This window comes from Somniosus microcephalus, chromosome 5 (genome assembly GCF_052327205.1).
Source record: "Somniosus microcephalus isolate GS21.2 chromosome 5, FLI_Smic_1.0, whole genome shotgun sequence".
Taxonomy (NCBI): Eukaryota; Metazoa; Chordata; class Chondrichthyes; order Squaliformes; family Somniosidae; genus Somniosus; species Somniosus microcephalus.
In genome coordinates, this window is record NC_140991.1 from 79,839,123 (window position 1) to 79,865,429 (window position 26,307).

The 26,307-nt window shown below is 41.9% G+C and overlaps 1 protein-coding gene across 3 annotated transcripts in view; it reads left to right on the plus strand.

The window, feature by feature from the left end:
• The window catches only part of rsu1 (Ras suppressor protein 1), a 180,339-nt gene that overhangs the window by 49,298 nt on the left and 104,734 nt on the right, over nt 1–26,307 (plus strand). For 2 of the 3 annotated variants that reach the window (XM_085987873.1, XM_085987874.1), the window contains exons 4-5: nt 15,937–16,057; nt 21,663–21,781. In XM_085987873.1, coding sequence (XP_085843999.1) covers nt 15,937–16,057; nt 21,663–21,781 — 240 coding nt within the window. Of the gene's footprint in view, nt 1–14,621; nt 14,659–15,936; nt 16,058–21,662; nt 21,782–26,307 lie in introns of those variants that run through there. The other variant, XM_085987875.1, reaches the window with a different exon arrangement.

Sequence of the window (26,307 nt, forward strand, 5' to 3'; positions counted from 1 at the left end):
CCGCCGGTTTTCATGTGGGGAAAGCCCCAAAGTCGCAACGGCCCCTGAAAATCTTCAACAAGGTAATTATTGGTCATTAGTGTGCCGACGACCAGTTCCGCCAGCGGCGACCGGGACTGAAGCGGGTCGCGGGGAAACGGCGGTCCGAAAGTCGGACGGGGCAGGGAATCAGGTGGGGTGGGGTGGGGGGGGGGGTCCCGACCCACTTTTTTGGCGATTTTCGGCCCCCGGCCGCCTGAAAACCTGCCCGACAGCGGCCAGAAAATTGACCCCAATGTGTCAGGGAATATTTCTCTTTCTCTATTTACTGATTATTATCTTTTTTACTGGTATATTGTATCTTGCTAAATTCAGAAAATGTATCCTGCTACCTACTACAATCATTTTTATTAGTACACATAACAAATTTAATTAACTGTGAATGGCATAAAAATTCCAATTTAAGGGACAGAAAATGTGATTTAATCCAAATGTACAGATAGTGAAGTTTCCAAGTTACTAATAAACTAGCGACCACATAAATCCTGTGAGCAAAGGAATTTCTCAGCTGGTGATCAGATGTACTGTAGTGCAATGCATGAAAGTTGGTTTTTATTCCATTGTAAATGTTGGGGTTTAATAAATGAGGAAGAGTCTAATTATGGATGCGTTAATGTTTTCTCCATAACTCATGAGGACAGTCAACTACAGTAGTTACAAATCTTGCACTAAATGGCTGTTTATTGTAGCTCTATTAACATTTTTGAGGCCATCACCAGCAGTAAGTTATGCAAATTTATATGTATTAAACCGAATGGCCATTTATTTCCTACAACGGCGATATTGGCAACGAACTCCATAAGTTAGACCATTGTGCACCCCAATCCTCCAGTGGTAAATTTACACCAAAATTTGCTGGCATAGATTGATTAAAATGGACTGCGCCGAGCGTAGCAGCAAATCCGAAGCAACGCAGCCAATGACTTTTATCTGCAGGGAGATGAAGACCATCGTTCCCTACCATATGCACTTTGGTATCAGCGGTCTGTACTATTTCAGATAGAGCGAGAGAGGGTCTTCCTGCTGTTTTTTTTTTTTAAATAATTTTTTTTTTTTAATGCAGTTGCCACTGATGGAGCCAAAAAAAGCAATTAGTTTGGACCTGTCCAATTTGAAAGTGAGAACCAAGATCGAACGATTGAAGCTGAATGAACTAAAAGCAGGGCACTGGTGTTTAGCAGACCTTGAACTGACTGTGTTTGTTTGGATAAGGATTTCTGTAGATTACCTATACACAAGCACTGCCGTCAATCAGTTCAATGCAAAATACACTTGTCTTTCACTAGTCCCTTCATGCTGATGATACATTTATTCCACAATACCTTAAACCCTTCATTTGGAAAAACACTCTACATTTGAAATTCCTTAACATTAATGCTGATGAAACATAAACATATTTATGTTTGAAAGTGACTAACAATGTATTGAACCTTTTGACTAATAAATGGGACAATAGTTATAAAGAAATCAAGAATCCTGTATAATGTGAAAGAATTACATGCACTGCTTAACATGATCATATTACGATCAGAATTAGCTTCGAATAAGGCATCCATTTATATCTCATCTGTATCTAGAATGCTCTTATTTACCAGGTATTGTGAAAATGCATTTAGGTTTTTTGAATAATAATTAACTTTGACATGTTGAAGTGGCAGTAGAACTGTAATATCCAGTGTTTGTTATAGAAGGAATTCTGCCTGACTCTTCTTCAGATTAATCTGGATTAAAGTGTTTGCCTCAGCAGCAAATCCAGCATCTGGACAGTGGGCTAGATAAGTAGCCAAAGAGATTTATTACCGGGAGCCAGCCCTTCAACTTAATGCAATAGGAACAAGTCCAGGGAGAGTCTTAAACTGCTCCATCACCTGGAAATAAAGTCTCATTAAAAAGTGACAAAAATGGCTTGTCCAAACTGATTTTAAATTTAGTGGGAGTGCTCATATCACTCAAAGATATCTCATACTTTAAAGTGAAGCTTTTCAAGTAACCGTTAAGCAGCGCATGGTTTGGAGGTTTCTTTCTCCGCTCTTCTGTTCTGCAGTTGGACTTCGAGCAAGGTGAGTGAATGAAAGCAGTGGAACTGTTTCCCTAAAATGCATTATTTGTACAAGTTTACCAAATATGCTGAGCCCACCCCCGCCATTCATTAACAGTCTAAATGGCAGCGGCGATCATAGTAGCATTTATTCAGAAAATTGGCAATCATTGATTTTATGGGGGAGGGAATGGTACTACAGGTTATTAATCCCTTATCCGAAACCCTTGGGGCCAGATGTGTTTCGGAATTCAGAATTTTTCGGATTTCAGAACGGCAGGGGTATCTGCAGCACTTTTTGACATTTTCACAGTGAAATTAAACTCAATCACAAAATAACAAAAAATATCAGAGCAGCAGACGCACGTGTGACTGGTAGTAGCGCTGAGACACAACTGACGCCTCACACCTGCGTGGGTCAAGCATCGGCCGCATCGGGTCATGTTTGGCGCCACTCGGGTCATGTCGTGCACACGAGTGACGCTCCACGAAAAACTTTCGGTTTTCAGAGCTTTTCGAATTTCGGAGTTGCGGATAAGGGATTGTGGACCTGTATTAGGCCAGATTTTGCTGTCAAAATAACGGTGAGGCTAATTGGTGCTCGTCATGATTTATGCATAAATGGTACAGCAACTTCAGGCAAGGAACAGATGTGCGGTTAAAGGGCAATATCCAAAAGCTGCTGTCCAAGTTACGCCGCTTCACTGTTAGCTTTGTGAAAATGGCATCTCGCTGTCTGCCTCATCGTTGACATGCACTGAATGTCATGAAGTTGCTGTATTTATGTGGTAGATACGAACTAAACTCGCCGCAAAGTTTTGATGGTCATTACAATGCCGCAAGTGTCCAGGAAATTCTGGGCCAATATTTCTAACTACATGGACTGCAGCGGTTCAAGGCAGCAGCTCACCACCACCTCCTCGAGGGCAATCAGGGATGGGCAATAAATGCTGGCCTTGCCAGCGACGCCCACATCCCATCAACTAATTAAAAAAAAAAACTAGTTAACATTACTGACTTTTAACAATAGTTTCCTTGACCAAGAACCAGTGCTCAGCACAAACATTCCTTTTCCCTAGAATAGTTTATCTTTGTTAAATGAGCATTGATACACTCTTAAGTTACTTGCCCTCACAATGTAGATTAAACAGATTTCTCATTAGAAATCGTACTGTGTTGCCTCAGATGTGAGCACAGAGCTGGGTGAAGACCGATTTGGATGAATCTGCTAAACCGTGGGGACAGGAGGTGCTAAGTAATTTAAACCAAGGGGCAACAGTAAATAAGTAAAGATATAAATAATCAGTAATTAAAAGGGGATAAAATTAAAATGAACTAAGTAGCGGATACCAACATTAAAGGGACCCGAGTAAGGGGATACTAAACTAAAAACATATGACCCAAGTAGATAGATTGTTACGCAAAATTATGGGACGGCTAAGACCGGCTGCCTGTAATTACTGTGCCATGGGGCAACTACAGGCTGGATAACCAAGTGTGCAGGAAGTACCTCAGTTGCTTGAACTCCGGGTTCCTCAGTTTGAGGAGCGGCTGGAGTCACTGCTGGACATACGGGAGGCTGACCATTTCCTGGATCACACGTTCCGTGAGGTGGTCACCCTGTAGCTACAGGGAATCCAGGGGAATAGTAAGTGGGTGGCCATCCGACCGGATAGAAAGAGGCAGGCAGTCCAGGAGTTCTCCGGTAGTATTGTACACTCGAACCCGCTTTCAGTACTGAAGACCGGTGAGGGTGACGACACCTCGGAAATGCAGTCAAGAGCATATTCATGGCATCATGGGGCAAATGACTGCATGGTGAGGTGGGGCACAGCAAGATGCAGGAATAGGCCATTTAGCCCCTCAAGCCTGTTCTGACATTCAATGAGATCATGGCTGATCTGTGACCTAACTCCATATACCTGCCTTTGCCCCATATTCCTTAAGACCTTTTGGTTAAAATCTATCAATCTCAGATTTAAAATTAACAATTGATCTAGCATTAATTGCTGTTTGCGAAGAGTTTCAAACTTCTATCACACTTTGTGTGTAGAAGTGATTCCTAATTTCACTCCTGAAAGGTCTGGCTCTAATTTTTAGACTCTGGCCCCTAGTCCTAGACTCTCCAGTGGTCATAGGGGATTCAACAGTCGGGGGATAGATGGGAATTTCTGCAGCCACCAACGCGAGTCTCTCATGGTTTGTTGCCTCTCTGTTGCCAGGGGAAAGGACATCACTGAATGGGTGCAGAACATAGAAGCATAGAAGATAGGAGCAGGAGTAGGCCATTCGGCCCCTCGAGCTTGTTCCACCATTTAATGTTCATGGCTGATCATCCAAATTCAGTACCCTGTCCCTGCTTTCTCCCCATATCCCTTGATCCCTTGATTCTAACTCCTTCTTGAATATATTTAATGGATTGGCCTCAACTGCCTTGTGTGGTAGAGAATTCCACAGGTTCACCACTCTCTGGGTGAAGAAATTCCTCCTCATCTCTGTCCTAAATGGCTTGCCCCTTATCCTTAGACTGTGACCCCTGGCTCTGGACTCCCCTGCCATCGGGAACATCCTTCCTGCATCTAGTCTGTCTAGTCCTGTTAGAATTTTATAAGTTTCAATGAGATCCCCTCTCATTCTTCTAAACTCTAGTGAATATAAGCCTAATCGACCCCAATCTCTCCTCATACATCATTCCTGCTATCCCAGGTATCTGTCTGGTGAATCTTCACTGCACTCTCTCCATGGCAAGAACATCCTTCCTCAGATAAGGTGACCAAAACTGCGCACACTTTGTGGTAGGTGGGGGGTGGTGGTGAAAGGGGAACAGCCAGAAGTCCATGTTGGAACCAGTGACGTAGGAAAGGGTTGAGGTCCTACAAAGTTTCAGGTACTAGGGAGGAAATTAAAGCGTATGACCTCAAAAGTAGTAACCTTTGGATTATCCCAATGCCATATGCTAGTGAGTATAGGAGCTGTGCGATAAAACAAGTTAACAGGTGGTTGGCGAAATGGTGCAGGAGGGAGGGCTTCAGATTCCTGGGGCATTGGGACCAGTTCTGGGGCAGGAGGGACCTGTACATGTTGGACGGGATTGCACCTGAACAGAGCTGGGACCCATGTCCTCGTGGGGCGGTCAACTCATCCTGTGGGGGAGGGTTTAAACTAATTTGGCCTGGGGTATTTAGGAAAGATAGGGAAGGAAGAAAAGGAGCGTGGGTGGCAGTATTGATCAAAGGTACTGTTCCAGTACTAAAAAGGGATGATGCATTTAAGGGTTCAAATAATCTATTTGGTTAGAATTAAGGAACAATAGAAGAGCTATTATGCTGCGAGGTGTATACTATAGGTCACCAGATAGTGGAGCACATTTGCAGGCAAGTTGCAGAAAGATGCAAGAACTATAGAGTAGTGAGAATGGGGGTCTTCAATTATCGTAATATAAGCTGGGAAAATAATTGCGCAAAGAGAAACTTGTATTTATGCAGCGCCTTTCACGACCACCGGACGTCTCGAAGCGCTTTACAGCCAATGAAGTACAAATTTCAGGAATTCCTCTCCTTCAAAAGTACAAGAACTTTCTTGATCAGGATGTTTCCAGCTCAATGAGAAAGGAAACTGTGCTGGATCTAGTTCTAGGGAATGAAGTGGGGGCAAGTGGCACAGTTTGTGGGAGAGCATTTGGAAAACAGTGATCGCAATATCCTACAAAAGCAAAATACTGTGGATGCTGGAAATACTCAGCAGGTCAGGCAGCATCTGTGGAGAGAGAAACAGAGTTAATGTTTCGGGTCGATGTTCTGACGAAAGGTCTTTGAAATAATGCCATGGGATCGTGTACGTCCACCCGAGAGCAGGCAGGGCTCCGGTTTAACATCTCATCCTAAAGACAGCACCTCCAGCAGTGCAGCACTCCTTCAAGCACTGCACTAGAGTGTCGGCCTAGATTTTTGTGTTCAAGTCCCCGGAGTGGGACTTTGAACCCACAACCTTCTGACCCGGAGGCGAGAGTGCTACACATTGAGCCACAGGTGACACTGAGATATGGAGATTAAAATGAAACAGAAAAAGGAGGCTTATGATAAATTTTTGGGTTCATAATTCAGTATAGAATCAAGCTGAATTCAAAAGTACAGAGGAGAACTGAAAAAGGAAATGAGGGGCAAAGAGATTGTATGAGAATAGAATAGCAGGTAACATAAAAGGGAGCCGAAGAGTGTTTTATAAACCTAAATAGTAAAAAGGTAGTCAAAGAAAGGGTTGATTAAGGGCTAAAATGGAGATCTTGCAGAGGCAGAGGGCATGGGTAAGGTACTAAATGAGTACTTTGCTTGTATTAAATGAGTCTTGTACTAAATGAGTCTTCACTAAAGAGGATGCGGCCAAAGTCCCAGTCGAGGAGGTAGTGGAGACATTGGATAGGATAAAGAGGAGGTACTTAAAAGGTTGACAGAATTCAAAGTAGAAAAATCATCCGGTCTGGATGGGATGCATCGTTGGTTGCTGAGGGAAGTAAGAATAGAAATTGTGGAGGTTTTGGCCACAATCTTTCAATCCTCCTTCAATATGGGAGTGGTGCTGGGGGACTGGCGGATTGCAAATGTTTAAAAAAGGGAGAGGGATAAACCCAGCAACTATAGGCAAATCAGCCTAATGTCAGTGGTTGGGAAACTTTGAGCCATTAATCCGAGACAAAATAATTGGCACTTGGAATAATATGGGTTAATAAATGAAAGCCAGCACTGATGTTTGTTAAAGGCAAATCGTGTTTGACCAATTTGATTAAGTTCTTTGATGTAATGGAGAAGGTGGATGAGGGTAATGCGGTTGATGTGTATCTGGACAATGAAACTTGCATCTATATAGCGCCTTTAATGTAGTAAAACGCCCCAAGGCACTTTGCAGGAGTGTCATCAAACAAAACTTGACCGAGCCACATCATGAGATATTCGAACAGATGACTAAAAGCTTGGTCAAAAAGGTGGGTTTTAAGGAGCATCTTAAAGGAGGAGTGGCTGAGAGATTTAGGGAGTGAATTCCAGGGAATTGTCAGGTCTAGAGGTAATAAAGGCATGGATGAGGGTTTCGGCAGCAGATGAACTGACTTTTTTAAAAGGTGTTTGATAAAGTACCACATAATCGACTTATTAGCAAAATTGTTGCCCATGGGCTTAAAGAGGCAGTGGCTTCGTGGATACAAAATTGGCTATGGGACAGAAAGCCGAGAGTAGTGGTGAATGGTTGTTTTTCAGACTGGAGGGAAGTGTGCATTGGTGTAACCCAGGGGTCACTGTTGGGATCACTGCTCTTTTTGATGTATATTAATGACCTGGACTTGGGCATACAGGGCATAATTTCAAAGTTTGCAGATGGCACGAAACTCGGAAATGTAGTAAACAATGAGGAGGATAGTAACAGACTTCAGGCGGACATAGTCTTTGAAGATGGCGGGACAAGTTCAGAAAGCTGTTTAAAAAGGCATATGGGATCCTTGGCTTTATAAATAGAGGCAGAGAGTGCAAAAGCAAGGCAGCAAAGGGCAGCTAAACCTTTATAAAACACCTGTTCGGCCCCAGCTAGAGTATTGTGGCCAATTCTGGACATTGCACTATAGGAAGGATGCAGAGGAGATTTACTAGAATGGCACCAGGATTGAAAGACTTCAGTTATGTGGAGGGACTAGAGAAACTGGGGTTGTTCTCCTTGGAGCAGAGAAGGTTAAGATGAAACTTGGTAGAGGTGTTCAAAATCATGAAGGGTTTTGATAGAGTAAATAAGGAGGAACTGTTTCCAGTGGCTGAAGGGTCGGTAACCAGAGGACAGAGTTCAGGTAATTAACAAAAGAACCAGAGGTGACATGAGAAGAAAAAATTTACGCAGGGATTTGTTGTGATCTGGAACGCACTGCCTGAAAGGGTGGTGGAAGCAATTTCAATAATAACTTTCAGAAGAGAATTGGATAAATACTTGAACAGGGAAAATTTTCGGGGCTTTGGGGAAAGAACAGGGGAGTGGGAGTAATTGGATGTCTCTTCAAAGAGCCGGCACAGGCACGATGGATCAAATAGCCTCCTTCTGTGCTGTATCATTCTATGGTTCTCTATGAAAACCTCCCCCTCCCAGTTGATCTTGTTTATATATTGGAGGCCATCTTCTTGGATAGCATTCAATATTTAAACAAATATTCAAGATGATCAGCTGGGAGGGGGCATATTGAATTCATCTTATTTTGTTTAACCTACACATACAACTAACTGGGCTATTCAGGTGGGGAGGACGCATAATCTCTCAAACTAAACTCGGTTAGCATAGGGGGAGTTATTCATCTACTGCTGGCACTGGAGTACAAGACATCTAAGTAGAAGAAATTGCAATCATCCTTCTGACTCCATGCTAACCAAACCAGATGTGGCTTTTGGACCTGCTGGAACTGGCTGCTGCATGGCCTATTAGTAATGACCTGTGCAATAGAGGCTCTCGTTGCAGGTTTTTTTTTTAAGATGCTAGAGATTTGTCATTGAATCCCTTAGAGCTGCCTTTTGGTGCCTTGTTTGTCCAGAAATATTTTCCCTCAACTGTAAGCAACTTGGTGTCATATGAAGCATCCAATTTTAAAGTAAAGACTGGCTAATGAATAGAACCACTTGGGATAATGTTCTTGCCAGGATAATGAATAGAACCACTCAAGATTCTTCCTTGTTTGATTTCATAATCCTCTGGGTTCATCACCCTATTATTGAGGGTTCAAGTGGCATCTGGGAGGCAGAAGCTATTTTGTATAATTTCTCTTAATTGCTGAAGATCCAGTACTAAACTTCAGTTTGGCAAATTGAGATTGGATAAAGCTAATAGATTCAGAATCCTGTCCTTATGGGACCTGTGTCAATTTGCAACCCCAACAAATGAGATGAATGGTCTCTTTTCTCTGATTATATAAGAATCCTGAATTAAACTACTTTGGACAATAAACTCTGTTTCAAGAAGGCATGAATTACTGCCACAAAATTTCTCATAATTCAGCACTAATTGGCAATTTTGTTAAGTAGCCATAGTGCTGGCTGTTCTGAGAAATGCAAGTGTCATATTGCTGCAGTAGGAGGCTGCTGTTTCAAGTCTAGTATAAAGTCCATTAATGGGACAGCCTAACCTCATGCAGATTGATCTCTGCTCTCTAGTCCTATAATTTATGCATTAGCCTGGTCCCTGTACACTTTTTAAAGATTAATAGAAAAACTGCTAATGTTGGGAACCTGAAATGAAAACACAAAATGCTGGAAATATACAGCAGGTCCGTAAGCATTGTAAAGAAATGCAGGTTAACTTTGCAGACGAGGCCGCTTCATCTAACTCTCCTCTCCTTCACCCCAAGACCACATCTTGTGTAGCGCATCGTAGGCATACAGTATACATTTCCTTATCACAGAGCCCTCCGTGGAAGTGGCTCAGTGCATCATACAACTTTGCTGCAAAGAAGTGATTTACTTCTTTATGAAATTAATTATACCCATGTGTGTACAGAGGCCTTAAGAGGTATTGAAGGGCATTTGTGCATGCCTGGACTCTAGGAAGCCGCGAAGGCCCAGACATTGATTTGGAATCTTCCCCGAATGGTGTAGAGTTCAAGTGTTTAGAATTAGTGGGATTAGGCCTGTCTGGGGAAGATTTGTTGCATGGATTTCTAAAGATACATTGGCTAAGTTTCTCGTGATTTCTTTTAAGAATGATTGGCATTTTTAAAGTGCATTTAGTATAAATAAACAGGCAACTGAGAAAACAAACCTGGTTGCTGCAAGCAGCTCCAAAAAAAAATCAGCAATTTGATTGTTTCTATGATGGCCGCCAGTTTTTTTTTGGTTGTGTTTTAAGGAAGGGGCAAAATAGTGATGGTGAAAAATATCTCCGTTTTAAAATAAACAAAGCTTTGTGTCCTCAAATTTTCTCACTGTACATTTTCAGACTGCGGGTTCTGTGTTCAGCTGCAGCTCTGGGCAAAAATATCAGGCCTGAATTTGCGGTCAGAGGCTTCCCGCGGGCAAATGCCTCTGAACCGCAAGAAAAGTGCAAACCCAGCTCATGATCCCGGAGGTTTGGACACTTTCACTTCTGGACCTCTACACACATGGCTGCGTAAAGGCCCATGGATCCATGGGGTGCATTCGGTTCGCAGGTGTCCCTGGGATCACGTGGGCCAGGCCAACCAATGAAAAAGGGGATCCCCATTATGCTAATGGGGATTCCATTTATGTACGGAATCCCCATAAGCATGAATAGGAATCCCCTAAAAAAAACACAATTACACACCAGTTAAATAATAATTACATGTTCAAAATTAATTAAAATACCATTTAATTAAACATTTACAGCAAATTAAATTTTTTGAAAAATAAAGGGGCTAAAAGTAACTAATTTTAAGTTTTTAATGCTAAATAAATATAATTTTTTAAAACTCTTGCGCTGGTAAAAGAAGGCCTCATGCCTGCTTTTACCAGGCATAAGCGTTTCACAGGCATTCGCTGGGCAGTAGTTGGGCAAATAGTCAAACTCTCCGCCAGTGAATGTCCACTTCCCAGGGATGCAATAGATCTGTCGAGCTGAAACTTGACAGATTGCAAGTTCCGGATTTTCGCGCATGAACACCGCACGTGGAAACCCGGCACTTGTGGGGTACTTACGGCCGCATACACGGTAGGCCCTGGAAAATCCTTGCCATCAAGTCCAAGAATGGGCTTTGGGGAGAGACTGAGGCTTTCACATTAAAAAAAAAGGTATTAACAGACAATTTTGGAGCGGATTTAATCATGCTATTGTGAAATGTAATTTTATGTTCTTATTTTGGTTACTGTGAAGAAAAATGGGCTTTTCTTTTTAAAAAGCCTCTTGAATAATTTTATTCTTTTCTTTTCACTTTTTTATAGACAGATTCGCTTGACTGTTAACATTTAATGTCTTTACTCATTATTCATTGGCAGTTTTCTAGCTGCTTTCTTACTGTTCATTCGTATGTTCCTATTCCTTCAGATTTCTGTTGGTTTAGATTGAGCCAAATAACAAGTGCATGTTCAACATAAAACTTTATATACTGGTTGACCTTGCACGGCTTTGCACATGGAAAGTCAGTGTTAGAACAGCTTTATCTCCTTTTTAGGCTGACCATACACCCTCAAACCATGGACCACCGAAGCTGCTATTACAATAGCCTGGAGGCTTTAATAATAACAGAATAAACAGGAGAATGTAAACTGGAAAAAAAATGTTTTGACATCATATGCAATTGCACAGAAACCAACACGAACCACGTGCCTCACGACGCAATAAAAGGATACTGATGAACATTGTCGCACCAGTGCATCAGTCAGTTCATAGAACAGTGTGCCATTACCTTTTTTTAGGCACTAGTGAATTAAGTGAAAAGTGGACAGGAGTGAATTAGTAAAGTGGGCACAACAACAAATCAGTAAAGTATCGGAGCAGCAGGCTCCAATGAATCTTCACGCTGTTCCTACCTTTTTTGACGCTGTTGCTTCCTGCCCCAGCAGCTACAAACGAACAGACTTTCCAACAGTTTCATTGGAAGTGGCTACGGCCAGGATGGAAGTATTCCTGGGACTGAGACCAGGAGCAGAGGTGTTTCTAGGGCAGTGGCTAGTAATAGCAGTTGAGTTGGTTCTGTAAAATCTACAGCATGTCTGTACTGTTATATTTCTTGTATTTACATTGCCTTTCTTGTCAATTACTTCCAACATAGTTCAAAAGTTCATGCTTTTGTTGTAAGAAAAGATTTTCCCCACAGCCATCCTCAAGGTATTCGTCCTTTCTAATGAGGGTCATCGACCTGAAACGTTAACTCTTGTTTCTCTCTCCACGGATGCTGCCTGACCTGAGTGTTTCCAGCATTTTCTGTTGTTTATTTCTAATAATTGCTTTGCTGGATTTAACTCTGTCGATGCTTTTGCAATGGTGGGAAAAGGGGCTCCCAAACTGTCTAAGCATGCTGAGTGAATATTCCTGGCGTGGTTTTTATATACTCCTTCCACCCTCCCCGCCCCCCTCAACCATAATGGTCATTAGACTCGAGAGAAGCAGCTGTTCTCTGCATTTCGTGAATTATAGTATATCTGGTTAACTTACAGAAATGGCAATAGGAAGAACATACAATAATATCAGACAGGAAAAGACCAACAAATCCATATAGCCTGTCCCATAAAATTGCAATGCAGTCTCCTGGGAGAGGCAAAAAAAATCAAAAAACCCAAGGCCAATTTATACAATAAAATCTGGAAAATTTCCCTCCAATCCCTCTAGGTGATCTAAACTAGTCCAGGAGACCACGTTGACCATGACTTGTATTATTTACTACTTACCTCTTTGTATGATGTGATCTCTGTCCCAGCCAGGAGACAGTCCAACTCTCCCTCTTGAAGGTATACAGTGAATCAGCACTCTCCGCACAAGAAGTTAGAACTGTGGTCCCAGGCCCATGAGAGGGGCGGGCCTCCACGGGTAAATCCTAAGCTCTGGAATTCTCTCCCTGAACGTCTCCACCAGTCCTTCTTTAACACACTCCTTAAAACCTTCCCTTTTAACCAAGCTTTTAGTTACCCGCCTTCATATTTATTCCTTTGGCACAATGTCAGATTACACTCCTGTGAAGTGCCTGGGGGATGTTTTACTATAGTGAAGGCACTATATAAATAAAATGCTTTTGTTTAAGTGTGGACAGAGATTTCACACAAAAGGTAATTATGGATATGCTTAATTTTTTTAATGTTAGAAATATTATTTGTTGGTCACTATCTGAAGCACCTTCAACAAATACTTGAGCAATATCATTTGGTTCCCCTTCTTCTGCTTGCTCGTTCCACGCAGTTGCCTTTGCTTTACTATCAACTCGTTCATTGATACTTTGCCTGTCAGCTTGATGTTTGCTCATTGGAAGGCTTCTAATGAGACCATCCGTATTGTCCCGTTAAGTGATTTTATTATGATTTTGTTTTTTTAACAGTTGATTTGAGCCAGTGAAAGTGTGTAATACAGACTGCACACTTTGCATGTCTGACAAACTGAAATGTGATGCCTGCGAACTGCAAGACTTTTTAATGTGGATGGGTGTTTTATTAGGACTATTGTGATGCAAATAAACCGTTGTAAAATTGAACAAATTTTACTTTTGTGGGGGGAGGAAGGAGGAAAAAGCGGTGTAAGTGATCTTAGGCTGTGAGTCTCATTTATAAACCGACAACAATGAGCTGGGGTTATCTGTTCTAGAGGTTATTTATTTTTACCAATGATTGTTCTGTGTTTACAACACAAATGTTGATCCATGGTAATTTGTTCACATGAATACTATGACTGATCACATTCTTTTATTACCTGCTGGGAGTTTATGAATTAGTGTAAACCGCATTCTGATCGTGGATCCTTTTTTGTATAATATTTCTAATCTAACAGTAAATCATTTGACATTTGTGTTTAAACTTGTGCAGCTTGTTGACTAGCACTTAAATCTGCACCGAGTAATTCACGGCATGTGGGCCACACTGTTTGTAATGAGTAAGCATTGATCCACAGCTAATCTGTTGTAACCTATTTTATTCTTATTGATTTGAGTTTCCTGACTTCCATGTTAAGAATGGGCAAACATTGCTGTTTGTTAAATTATTAGTGGATTTTTTTTGGTTGCTTTCTGTTCATACTAGGCAGCAAACCTATGGTAGAACAGTACCGGGAAGGTGATGGCCACTACTATCTTTTGCAAGATTTTTCTTTCTGCGCAATCTAGCGTGGTCAATCCAAGTACACTTCTTGCTTACATAGGCTGAATGGCCTACTCTTGTTATTAACGAGCCAGTTCCGGCATTCAATTAGATTATGGCTGACCGGTATCTTAAACTCCACCTACACGCCTTAGTTCCATAATCCTGAATACTCTTCAGTCTCCATTTTGAAATTTTCATTTGACCTAGCCTCTGAGTTTCAGATTTCCACACAAATGAAGAAGTGCTTCCTGACATCACTCCTGAACTGCCAAGCTCTAATTTTATGCTCCCTTGTTCTGGACTCCCTCACCTGAGGAAATAGTTTTTCTTTATCCTATCAACTCCTTTTAATCACCTTAAACACTTCAATTAGATCACCCCTTATACGCGATTGAAAACCAGCCTAGTTTAGGCAACTTGTCCTCCTTAATTTAGCCCTTTTAGCCAGAGATCATTCTGGTGAATCTGTGCTATACCCACTCCCAAGGCCAATATATCCAAGTCTTTTAACATCCTTTTGGAGCTAAATGTGTAGAAATAATCTAGCTGTTAATAATCCTCGTCAAAACATGTAACTAACTGTTGATGATTTAGAAATGTTCATGGATCAGCAGACCCAAGAAAGGCTCAACAAGTGATCAAGTATACTATGTTTTTAAATTATTGACAAAGAACTTCTTTCCGGAACCTTCCCTTTTTTTTCCCTTTTATTTCCAATATGCTCCACCCATGTTTATATTACAAGGTAAATATGGACATTAATTCTTGGTTTTGGGATTTTTCATGTTTGGTACGAACCTCTTGAAATGACAGAAGTTTATTCTCAAGGTCAGTGTAATCCATGTAAATTGGTCTGAATGTTTCTGGTAGATATTTTTTCTACCTTATTGGTCTCGTGTATATCAAAGAGAGCGAAGGGGGAAATTGGTGAAAAAGAAATGAATATGGATATTCCTGGTAATTTCTAGATGTCCATACTGAATGTGTTTTTGGAAGGCTAAGCATTCAACTTATGATCATTTTATCTGTAGTCTGATGCCTCTGATCAGCAGTGTTCAAATTTATGGGGTAAACTCCTGTGATCCAAAGCAAACCTCCGATCAGAAAACAGCCAGCACACAAGTTTGAAAATTAAACCTGCCATAATAAACGGCACCTTGTAACTGAATAACTGCTACGAAGTGTAGAATGTATGGAGTTTATTCACCCATGAGTGACCTGTGGTACTAAAACTTTTCATTTTTAATTTGTGAAATAATGCCTACGGAAGTTTATAGATCCTGTTAATTACAGGCTGTTTCACATTTCCTCATGATCAAGAGTTCTCCCATATGAGCTCCATTACCTTTTTTAAAATCTGAATTTGCTGTCATTTGGTATTGGATCTGTTAACTATTACTAGCACAAACTGAGTAAAAACACATGCACAACATTTTAAACCAGCCACATTATTAAAGTATACCCCACATAATGATTTCACGACTGGGACTTAAACTCTGCAATTAGGTAAATTTTAAAAATTGCTCAAGATTCACTCTTGTGCATTGTCAATTAGCTTATTGCTGCATAACTACTTAATGTACTCCAGTTTTTTATTTCAGTTTGGAGTGATATTTAGTATGTTTTTGGTGGAAGATCTAGCTTTTCATAGTTTTATTTGTTTCTTTACAAAGTACAGAAGTATTTAAATGCAATTGATTTGAATTTGTTTTTGTGAAGCTGTTTCCAGGAGAACTGATTCCCTAGTTGTCCAATGTGATCTTTCTGTTACTACATTCTGCTTTTTTAAGTATTCACCTATAAAGTGCACACGTTGACCAAATTTATTCTCCGGTGATGATTTCTAATTGTATCTGTTGTCCCTTGATTCTCCTGTTAATAAAATGAAGAAGAACTGTTTTTTAAAATCCTTTCACTTGATGGGGAATGTAATGGGCAGTCAGCACCATACTTTGGGTACGTGTTCCAATGAACTGACCCTATGTTGTAAACCCAAAAGCATAGTAGTGATTTTCAGCTTAATATTTATCTTTTGCTTCTCCTCCTTGCACAGGTATCTGCTGTAAAATAAGTGGTGATATTAACTGTATTTCTGCTCCCTTTCAGGTGTTCCAGCAAATGTAGCTGACCTGAGGAATCTAGAAGTGCTGAATGTTTTCAACAATCAGATAGAAGATCTTCCAACACAAATCAGCAGCCTGCAGAAACTGAAGCACCTTAACCTTGGGTAGGTAGATCTTAATGGGCAGTAGAGTTGGAATATACTGGAGTGGGAGAATAAAGAAACCGGAAAATGGGGGGAGGACAGAGTAGAGAGATGAAAGTGGCCATTCACAAATTCAACATTTTTGATTAAATCCTACAAATAGCCTAATTTTAGTATTTAAATGATTTAAATTCCAAACGGACACACACACAATTCAAGCATTACATGCTTCTTTTCTCTCTTCCCTTGCTTCTCTTTACCCTGTCCCCCATCCAACCACCCCACCCCACCCCCACAGCACCTAGCTTCAGAAAGGTGCTCTCTCTTGTTCAAGAAGAACATTTCAATTTGGACATTGGGCACCATCCAATGCCCTTGTCAATGCCAGATTACTGAATTAGTATTTAAATTTGTGCAGCTTTATGCTGCGAACTCCTGTCCACTAGGGTATTGGATTTAGTGTACCTAATCTCATTTTACTCAAAACCCATAAATTTCTGTTCGATGAGAACATTTATCCTGTCTGGCTAGACTGATTTCAAAACCAGATCTTGGAAAGTGGAAGGCTAGTGTTCTGGTGCAGTATGCGCTCCATCTCCCTTTCACTTCTAGCAGTAAGCTTCCACTCTAAATCTTTTGATCCCTTTCCATCTGAAAAGCTGTATATGAATCTTGAGATTTGGTATTCATTATCCAGTTGGAAGGTTTGGACTGGGCTATTGTGTTGATCATTTCTAAATATGATTTTTGAGCATGAACTACATTTAATAACTTTTTGTCATTGTAGAATAAGATTTTTAATGTAGCAAAGCTGGTGGATCTTCTGTGTCATTCCTCATGGGTCATGGGAGCATGGGCTAATTGGGTGGGAGTTGGAGTGGGGTCAATTTCTGATAACCTGGCAACCACGAACAGCAAAGTATGGGTCCGGCAGCAAAGCTAATCCTAAGTGTAGGTCAGGAAGAACTGTTGGGGCTACGGTTGGGAGCAGAAGCATGAGGTTCAGGCCGGGGAGAATGACAGTCATTGAGGCTGAGTGTTATCAGATTGTTGCCGCTACTGTTTTTAAGAGTCTGAATCCTAACCCCACCTGGCCTCTTCACCTCATTAATAGAGATGCTGGCAGTTAAATTGTTTTTTGTAGAATGCATCTTGTTGATATTTAACATCAGATGAACCTGCAGGCACATTGGATGCAAAACAAATCTATTGATTGCATTTTATTTCTATGTTCACAGAGTTATCTCTGTGAATATATAATACCGTTACTGAACTCCCAAGAGTGGGCTCACTATAGTGCTGCGGAATGCTTACACTCGGCTGTCGCTGGTTCTGACAGACCACTTCATGAAGGCCATGTTGAAAGAGGCCTAAGAGTCTGAGTAGACTTGATGCTCAACATGCTTGACCAATGCAGAGCATCAAGCAACAAAGCCACAGACCACATCTTGAGTACTGTGTCCTCCATACACAAAGGAGATATTCAAACACTAACCGGCAGTGCAAGGAGAACTAGAAGGCTAGTTCCTTACTGATGGTCTGAGTTATGAAGGACTGCAAAAACTTGGACTCGTGACCCCAGAAAATAAGTGATCTTTATAGATGTATATAAGGGAGTGGAAAAAGTAAATCCGGATTATTACTTTAAATTTAATTGCGAGAGTAGGATAAGGGGACACAGGTTCAAACTAGTAAAATGCAAATTTAGGACTGATCCGAGGGGACAGTAGCATAATGGTTGTTGTTACTGGACTAGTAATCCAGAAGCCTGGACTAATGATCCGGAGACATTCAATTAATTAAATAAATCTGGAATGAAAAGCTAATATCAGTAATAACAACCATGAAACTACCGGATTGTTGTTCAAACCCATCTGGTTCACTAATGCCCTTCAGGGAAGGAATCAGCTGTCCTTGCCCAGTCTGGCCTACATGTGACTCCAGACCCACAACAATGTGGTTAACTGCCTTCTGAAATAGCTCAGTTGCCAAGGCGGCGGCTCATCACCACCAAGGGCAGTTTGGGATGGGCAATAAATGCTGGCCTTGTCAGTGATATCCACATCCCATGAATGAATAAATAAAAAATAAAAAAAATCAGGAAGTTCTTTATTCTTACTGGGAGATCAATGCATGGAATGGGCTAGCAGATAGAATAGTGGAGGCAAAATCTCTGGAATCATTTAAGAAGCAATTTGAATCTGCAGTAAGGGGACTTCGGAGTCTCTCTAGATGGATGAATTAAGATGGGTGGAATGGCCTTCCTCATCAATCATTATCTTGTGGGGACAGCACACCAAACGCGCTCTCATTCACTGGGACTGCTGGCGGCTCAGACTTGGCTGCTAGAACTACATCTCATCCCATTCAACAACAACTTGTATTTATATAGCACCTTTTAACATAGTAAAAAATCCCAAGGTGCTGCACAGGAGTATTTTAAGACAACAAATTTGACACCGATTAACATAAGGATAAATTAAGGGAGGTGACCAAAAGCTTGGTCAAAGAGGTAGGTTTTAAGGAGCGTCTTAAAGGAGGAAAGGGAGGTAGCGAGGCGGAGAGTTTTTTAGGCAGGGAATTCCAGAGCTTGGGGCCTAGGCAACAAAAGGCATGGCCACCAAAAGTTGAGCGATTATAATCAGGGATGCTCAAGAGGGCAGAATTAGAGGAATGCAGATATCTCTTGGGGTGGGGGGGAGGTGGCTGATGGAGATTAGAGATAGGAAGGGGCGAGGCCATGGAGGGATTTAAAAACAAGGATGAGAATTTTGAAATCGAAGCGCTGCTTCACCTAATCATGCTGATGGCCCACCTCGTACTGCTGCATTTAGAGATTTGTAACATTAAGTACATCAAACTGTTTCTACTAGCATAAGGGTTGGTAACCAGAGGACACAGATTTAAGGTAATTGACAAAAGAACCAGAAGGGAAATGAGAATTTTTTTTATACAGCATTATAATCTGGAATGAGAGGACAGTGGAAGTAGATTCAATACTAACTTTCAAAAGGGAATTGGATATATACTTAAAAAGTAAGTATTTGCAGGGCTATGGGTAAAGAGCAGGGAAGTGAGATTAATCAGATAACTCTTTCAAAGAGCTGGCACATGCATGATGAGCTGAATGGCCTCCTGTGCTGTATGATTCTATGATCGCTGCAGATCAGAGCTGAATCTGAGGAGCTTTCCCTGCCTTGACCGACTCGTCCGGAGTGCACTGGCTCCATTTCTGAGCTGGGTGAGTCCACCCATGGAACTCCAGCTATGGTCATGGGCCCAAGTAGAACCACTCCAGTATGCTTGTGGGGGAGGGGAGGGGGGTGTTCTTGTGTCCGCATGAATGAGGAGGAGGAGGAATTGACTGGGAGTAGCAGGTTGAGGGCAGAACAGAGAGCGCAGTAATTGAAATCCCTGTTCATAACATAAGAAATAGGAGCAGGAGTAGGCCATTTGGCCATTCAAGCCTACTCCGCCATCCAATAAGATCATGGCTGATCTTCTACCTCAGCTCCACTTTCCTGTACTATCCCCATATCCCTTGATCCCCTTAATATTCAAAAATCTATCGATCTCAGTCTTGAATACACTCAACGATTTAGCCTCCACTGCCCTCTGGGGTAGAGAATTCCAAAGAATCACCAGAGGTGGACCATCAGCATGATTAGGTGAAGATATTTCTCCTCATCTCAGTCCTAAATTGCCGACCCCTTATTCTGAGACTGACCCCTGGTTCTCGACTCCCCAGCTAGGGGAAACATCTTGCATCTACCCTGTCGAGCCCTGTAAGAATTTTGTATGTTTCAATGAGATCACACCTCATTCTTCTAAACTCCAGAGAATCTAGGCCGAGTCTACTCAATCTCTTCTCATAGGACAATCCCTCCATCCCAGGAACCAGTCTGGTGAACCTTCATTGCACTCCCTCTATGGCAAGTATATCCTTCCTTAGGTAAGGAGACCAAAACTGTGCACAATACTGCAGGTGTAGTCTCACCAGGGCCCTATATAATTGCAGTCCTTTCGTGACTAGTGCCACTTTCATTTGTTTTATATATTTTAAGTCACGGTACAGTTTGGGTACATGGTGCTTACAATAGAATACGTTGCCACATTAAGATTGTAGATACATTAGAACACACACTGCGAACTATGGGGTCAAAACTCCACTTGTTTACGCGAGTAATATTAGCGCAATCCGGGCGGAATCGGCCAAACCAGTGCAAAAGATCAAGGTATTTTAAATGTGAGTTATGCCCAAAACCACTTATGTTCATGTTTTCCTCGCTCTTTTGTGCTGGATCAAGATTCATTTTGCCCAAATCGGGCTCCTCCCACAAAACTGGCCACGCCCCCAAGTCAAAATTGCGAGATTCCATGGATTGTGCTGGTTCAGGAAGGCGCTTGAAATTGCGCGAATTCCTGAGGCACACGGACACTAGTTGGCACATTTTAAAAGTAAAAATATTTAATTTACTAAGAAGCCAACTAGTGTACGCCAATGAAATGATTAAATGTTTCAGTATAGCTTTTTAAATTGATTTTCAGCGACTCTTAACTCTGGTTATTCGCAGGTCTATAGATGTCTCGCTGTAACGCAGGTGTCGTAAGGCGAGCTCAAGGAGGACAGAAACCTCCTCCCATGGAGCGGAAGGGAGACCTTTAATAAAATGCTGATTTTTGGAGATAAACCCATTTTCAGTTGAATTAATAAAACTGCACAGGGTTGCCCCTCTTAAATACATCAAGGAATACCTTTTTAATGGAAAGAAAATAAAAATAAATTAAAAAATGACCACCTACTAGGCTGCCCAATTGCACTGGTTTATGGAAGATTTTACGTTTGCAAATGAATTTTAGTGGAAACTTAAATTGTAAGCTAATTGGCGCATTTTGGACACAATTTTCCAAATGTGCCCAAAGTGGAAACTCTGCCCCTACGTGGATTTTGGGCATTGGAATAACTTGGTGGTGTATCTGGGGTTCAGCTGGGGCAGGACAACAGTAAAAGCCGTGCACATGGGAGGCAACTTTCAGGTTGGGTTGTTGACTCATTTTATATATCTTAAAAAAAAAAAAAATAATAATAATAATAATAATAATTGCAATGGGGAAGGGAAGGTGAGGTGGTATGGCAGTGTAGTGGTTACGTTACTGGAATTGTAATCCAGAGGCCTGGACTAATCCAGAAATTGTGAATTCAAATTCCCCCCATGGCAGTTTGAGAATTTGAAAAAGCTGGTATCAGTTATATTTTTTAAAAAAAGGAGCATGAAGCTATTGGATTGTTGTAAAAATCCAAAAGGCTCACTAATGCCATTTAGGGAAGCAAATGTTACCCAGTCTGGCCTGTATGTGACTCCAGTCCTATACCAATGTGTTTGACTCTTACCTGCCCCCTGAAATGGTCCAACAAGCCACAACATTGTATCAAAGCACTACAAAGTAGATGGCCCACCAGCACTTTCTCAGGGCAGCTAGGTGATCGATTGTAGGCCAATTAGTTGGTCAGCAAAGAACCTCAACTCAATTTTTAATATAGCTAGACGAGTGTTCACATACCTCCTGTAAATATCTTACTTTGGGACGGTAAACTCATTTATTATTTCCCACCCCTTCCCAACAGCATGAACAGATTAAACTCTCTGCCAAGAGGATTTGGGTCTCTGCCAGCATTGGAGGTGCTTGATTTGACGTACAACAATTTGAATGAGAAGTCTCTACCTGGCAACTTCTTCTACCTCAGTAGGAAACTTTTTTTTTTTACCTTTTTTTAAATTTGTGCTTGCGTGCATTGACCAGCAATAGAAGTGAAATTGGGTAGCGAAGTCGCTGCTATATGATTTCCTTTTGTTTCGGGTTCTTGCTCCTTAACCTGATTGCCTGTATAGAAGACAATTGAAAGGGGTGCACTTTGGTTGCATTAAATTGAAAATTGGCATGAGACCTTGTGAAAATGAATAAAATAGGTTATATAAGTTGTTGGTTGTGCTTTACAAACTACAAGTGCTGCCTTATAAAGTCCTGTAACATGATTTTGTTGTATATATTATTTTTCAGGTCTCATTATAGTTGGCTGCAAGGCCCTCGGTCTTGCATTGTGCTATCATAATCTTGTAACCACTGTGCACCTGTTTTGAAAATTCCTTTTAATATGAAATTACTTAGCAGTGACTTGAAGCAAATGGTTGCAATTCAGAATTGAGTTTTGCTCTCAGTTAATGTCATTCAAATTACAGGATTCTGACTTAATGAAGCTTTTTATGCCTTAACCGTCTCTCTTTATACATTCACCATATGAGTACAGCAGTGTATTCTACATAAAAAAATATGTAAAAGTTTATTTTTTCTAATTTCACATGGAGTCAGACTTTTTCTATATGCAGCGGCATACTGAACAGACTGAGTGAGTGCCATTTTGAACTAGCTTCAATTTAACCAAGTGTTTCCAGTGACTAACATGATGCAATAAGATGCAGTTTAACTTGCTGTTGGATTTGTTAATCGATCTGGCTTGAAGTGCGACCAATTGCTATAGTGAACCATTACTGCTTTCAAAATAACCAATCTAATCAGGATTTAATTTAAATCTATATAGGCTTCAGGTCAATGACCTATCGTCAGAACCTCTGACGAAAGGTCATCGACCTGAAACGTTAACTCTGTTTTTCTCTCCACAGATGTTGTCGGACCTGCTGAGTGTTTCCAGCATTTTCTGTTTTATTTCAGATTTCCAGCATCTGCAGTACAGTATTTTGCTTCTGTTTAAATCTATGAAAAGGAACCATACTTTTTACAGCTGCATTGTGTTGCTATGAATGGTTGATTACCAATGTAATTTGTGTTCTTATTATGTCATGTTCAACATCACTTTTTAGTGTGAACTCATTATTTGAAAAAATATATAAATGCAAAATTCTGTTTCCACTGCATTTTGTTCCAGATAATTTTAGCATTTTTTTCATATGCTGGGACAAATTTATTTGTGCCCCATGCTGGAAGGGAAATAAAGCTAGATGGATCCATCAACACTAGATTCTTCTCTTTCGTCCATGATCACTGACGTCATAAAACTCACTACGCACTTGGTTTGAGCATAAAGCAAGGCTTTAATCAACTTGTTTCAGAACATGGAGGTCTAGTTGTACTTCACTAGTTCCTTATCTTACAAAATGTCCCTGGTAAGCTGGGCCCACGCCCGAGTATTTATACTCATTGGACGGCGCCACCAGCTGGCTGTCCAGCGTTATTTCATGAGTAGTTTCTTGATGATGATGATGATGAGATTTATAACGTTCTTCCTGCCTAAAAGATTTGGAAGTCCAACGACTTCCTCTTACTGGATTAGGCGGACCACGAATAGCCGCAGCCTTTTAGATTTTTGTTTATGGCTAGAAGGCATGTCTCCCCGGACCGTGTCTTGGTCCCTGGGCTGCTTGATCCGTACCGGTGGATCGATGGGGCCCGTGTTGCTCTGATCGACCCGAGGAATGCTGGCGAGATCGTGACTCCGGGTGCGGGTCCCCACAGGCGCAGAACTGGCTTCATCCTGTTTGATAGCCGGGGATTGACCGACGTCCTGGCCTCGGGTGGCCATCCCATGGGGAGCGCTCGGCTCCCTGAGTAGATCCGGTGGGGCAGCTGGCAGATCTCTCGATGTCCCAGGTAGGGCGTCATCTTCAGGGGAGCGCAGAGTGTCGGCATCATCCCCGTGGGTCCCTCTATCAGTTGGGTCCGTGGAACCGGCTGGACAGGCAGCCAGGTCCCGGAGCAAAACAGTGGACTCCCGGCCATCAGGGTACCGCACGTGGGGTTGACGTCCGTGAGTTCTACCTCGTCGACGAGAGGATCGTTTTTAGACGATCGGACGAATCTTTGGAGCAGCACGGGGCTGGGAGCTGCCAACCATGATGGTAGAGACGTCCCATGGGTGGAGTGACGCTGGAAGCTGAAGACTAGCTCGTGAGGTGTGACATTGGTAGACGTAGAAAGGAGAGACCTGATGGAATGCAACACGTCAGGGAGCATAGTTTCCCACTGCTGGTCTGGTAGGTTGTGTGACCTCAGCGCAAAACGAACAGCGTTCCAAATGATAGCGTTGGATCTCTCAACCTGTCCATTGCCGATGGGATGGTACTGTGTTGTTTTACTTGGGGCGATTTCCCCGTTGGGAGAGAGAACTTTTGAGTTTGCTTGACATGAAGGAGGGACCCCGATCAGAATTATTTTGAATTATAGACTCAATGTTCTTCCCTTGTGTGCCATATTTTAGCCTTGACACTTCCCCCACCCCCAGTACCTAATATCCTGAGCACAATCAATTATAACTATCTGTATACTTGGTAGGAATGCACACATCTACCTCAACAGAAGTGCTTTGAATCTTTGCAGATAATATCCCTGGTATCGCACACTATTTACTTCTACAATCTTGCACAGAAGGAGGCCTTTTGACCCATCATGCATGTGCCGGCTCTGTGGAAGAGTTGTCCAATTTAGTCCCACACCCCAGCTTTTTCCACATAACCCTGCAAATTAGTCATTTTAAGTGACAGGAAATTTCGAAAGGCAGTTGGACAATGAAATCTGATTCCATCACCCTTCCAGGTAGTGCGTTCCAGATCTTAAACCTCTGAATACATTTCTCCTCATTTCCCTTTAGTTCCTTTCGCCAATTATTTTTAATCTATGACCTCTGGTTACCGACCCACTTGCCAGAGGAAACAGTTTCTCCCTACTTACTATCATAATTTTAAACACCTCTACTAGGTCGCCCCTTAACCTTCTACGATCTTAGGAGAACAATCCCAACTTCTGCAATCTCTCCACATAACTGAAACTCCTGATCCCTAGTATCATCCTGGTAAACCTCCTCTGTACCCTCTCCAAGGCCTTCCTTCCTAAAGTGTGGTGCCCAGAATTCTACACAATGCTCCAGCCTAACCAGTGATTGGTAAAGATTTAGCCAGACTTCCTTGTTTTTGTATTCAAGGTCCCTATTTACAAAACCAAGTATCCTATACGCTTTCTTAACTGTCTTATCAACTTGCCCTGCCACCTCCAAAGATTTGTGAATATGCACCCCTGGGTCCCTCTAATCTTGCATCCTTCCCCCCCCCCCCCCCCCCACCAAAAATAGTAGCATTTAGATTATACTGCTGCTCCATGTTGTTCCTCACAAAGTGCATCACTTCACACTTGGCTGCATTAAATTGCATCTGCCTTGTGTCTGGCCATTTCACCAGTCTCTCTGTCCTAATGTTGCCAAATTTTGTATCATCCGCAAACTCAATTGTACTCCCTATACCCAAGTCCAGATCATTTATATATAACGAGAAAAGCAATGGTCCTAATACTGACCCCTGGAGGACCCCACTGCATATTTCTCTCCAGTCAGAAAAAAATTGTTCACCACTACTCTCTGCCTCCAATCCCTTTGCCAATTTTGTACCCAAGTTACCACTGCCCCTTTGATCTTATGTGCTATGTTACAAATATATCTGTTATGTGATACTTTATCAAATGCCTTTTGAAAGTCCACATTTACAACCTCTACTGCACTACTTTCATCAGCCCTCTGTTACTTCATCAAAGAACTCAATCTGGTTTGTTCAGACACATTTTGCCTTTAACAAATCCATGCTGGCTGTCCCTTAGTAGGCTGTGCTTCTCCAAGTGAGAGTTAATTTTGTCCTTGAGCATGGTCTCTAGTAGTATTCTCATCACTGATGTTGGACTGACTGGCCTGTAGTTACCAGGTTTATCCCTTTCCCCTTTTTTTGAATGGGGTGTAACATTTGCAGTCCTCCATTCTTCTGGCACCACTCCCATATCCAAGGAGAATTAGAAGATTGTGGTCAAAGCTTCTGCTATCTCCACCTTTTGCTTCTCTCAGCAACCTAGGGTGCATCCCATCTGGACCGGGTGCCTTGTCAACTTAGAGTGATGCCAACCTAGTTAGCGCCTCTTTTCTATCTTTTTATAAATCTTCTCCAATATCTCTACTCCCTCCTCCTCTACTGCGACATTAACTTCATCCTCTTCTTTTGTGCCCAAACCATCTCTGCCTTGAAGGCCTGCTATTGCTCACTTACTGTTTTCCTGTCCAGTCTTTGGGGGAGAAATTCGGTATCGCCCCATTTGGGGCACAATTATCGGCCAGGCGCAAAGTTTAGCGCCTGGCACTAATTATCGCCTCCGACTGCAAACTTGGCCTCTATCGCCCCTGGAGGTGATTGGAGCGCTAAATCAGGCGCTACACACCTCTCTTG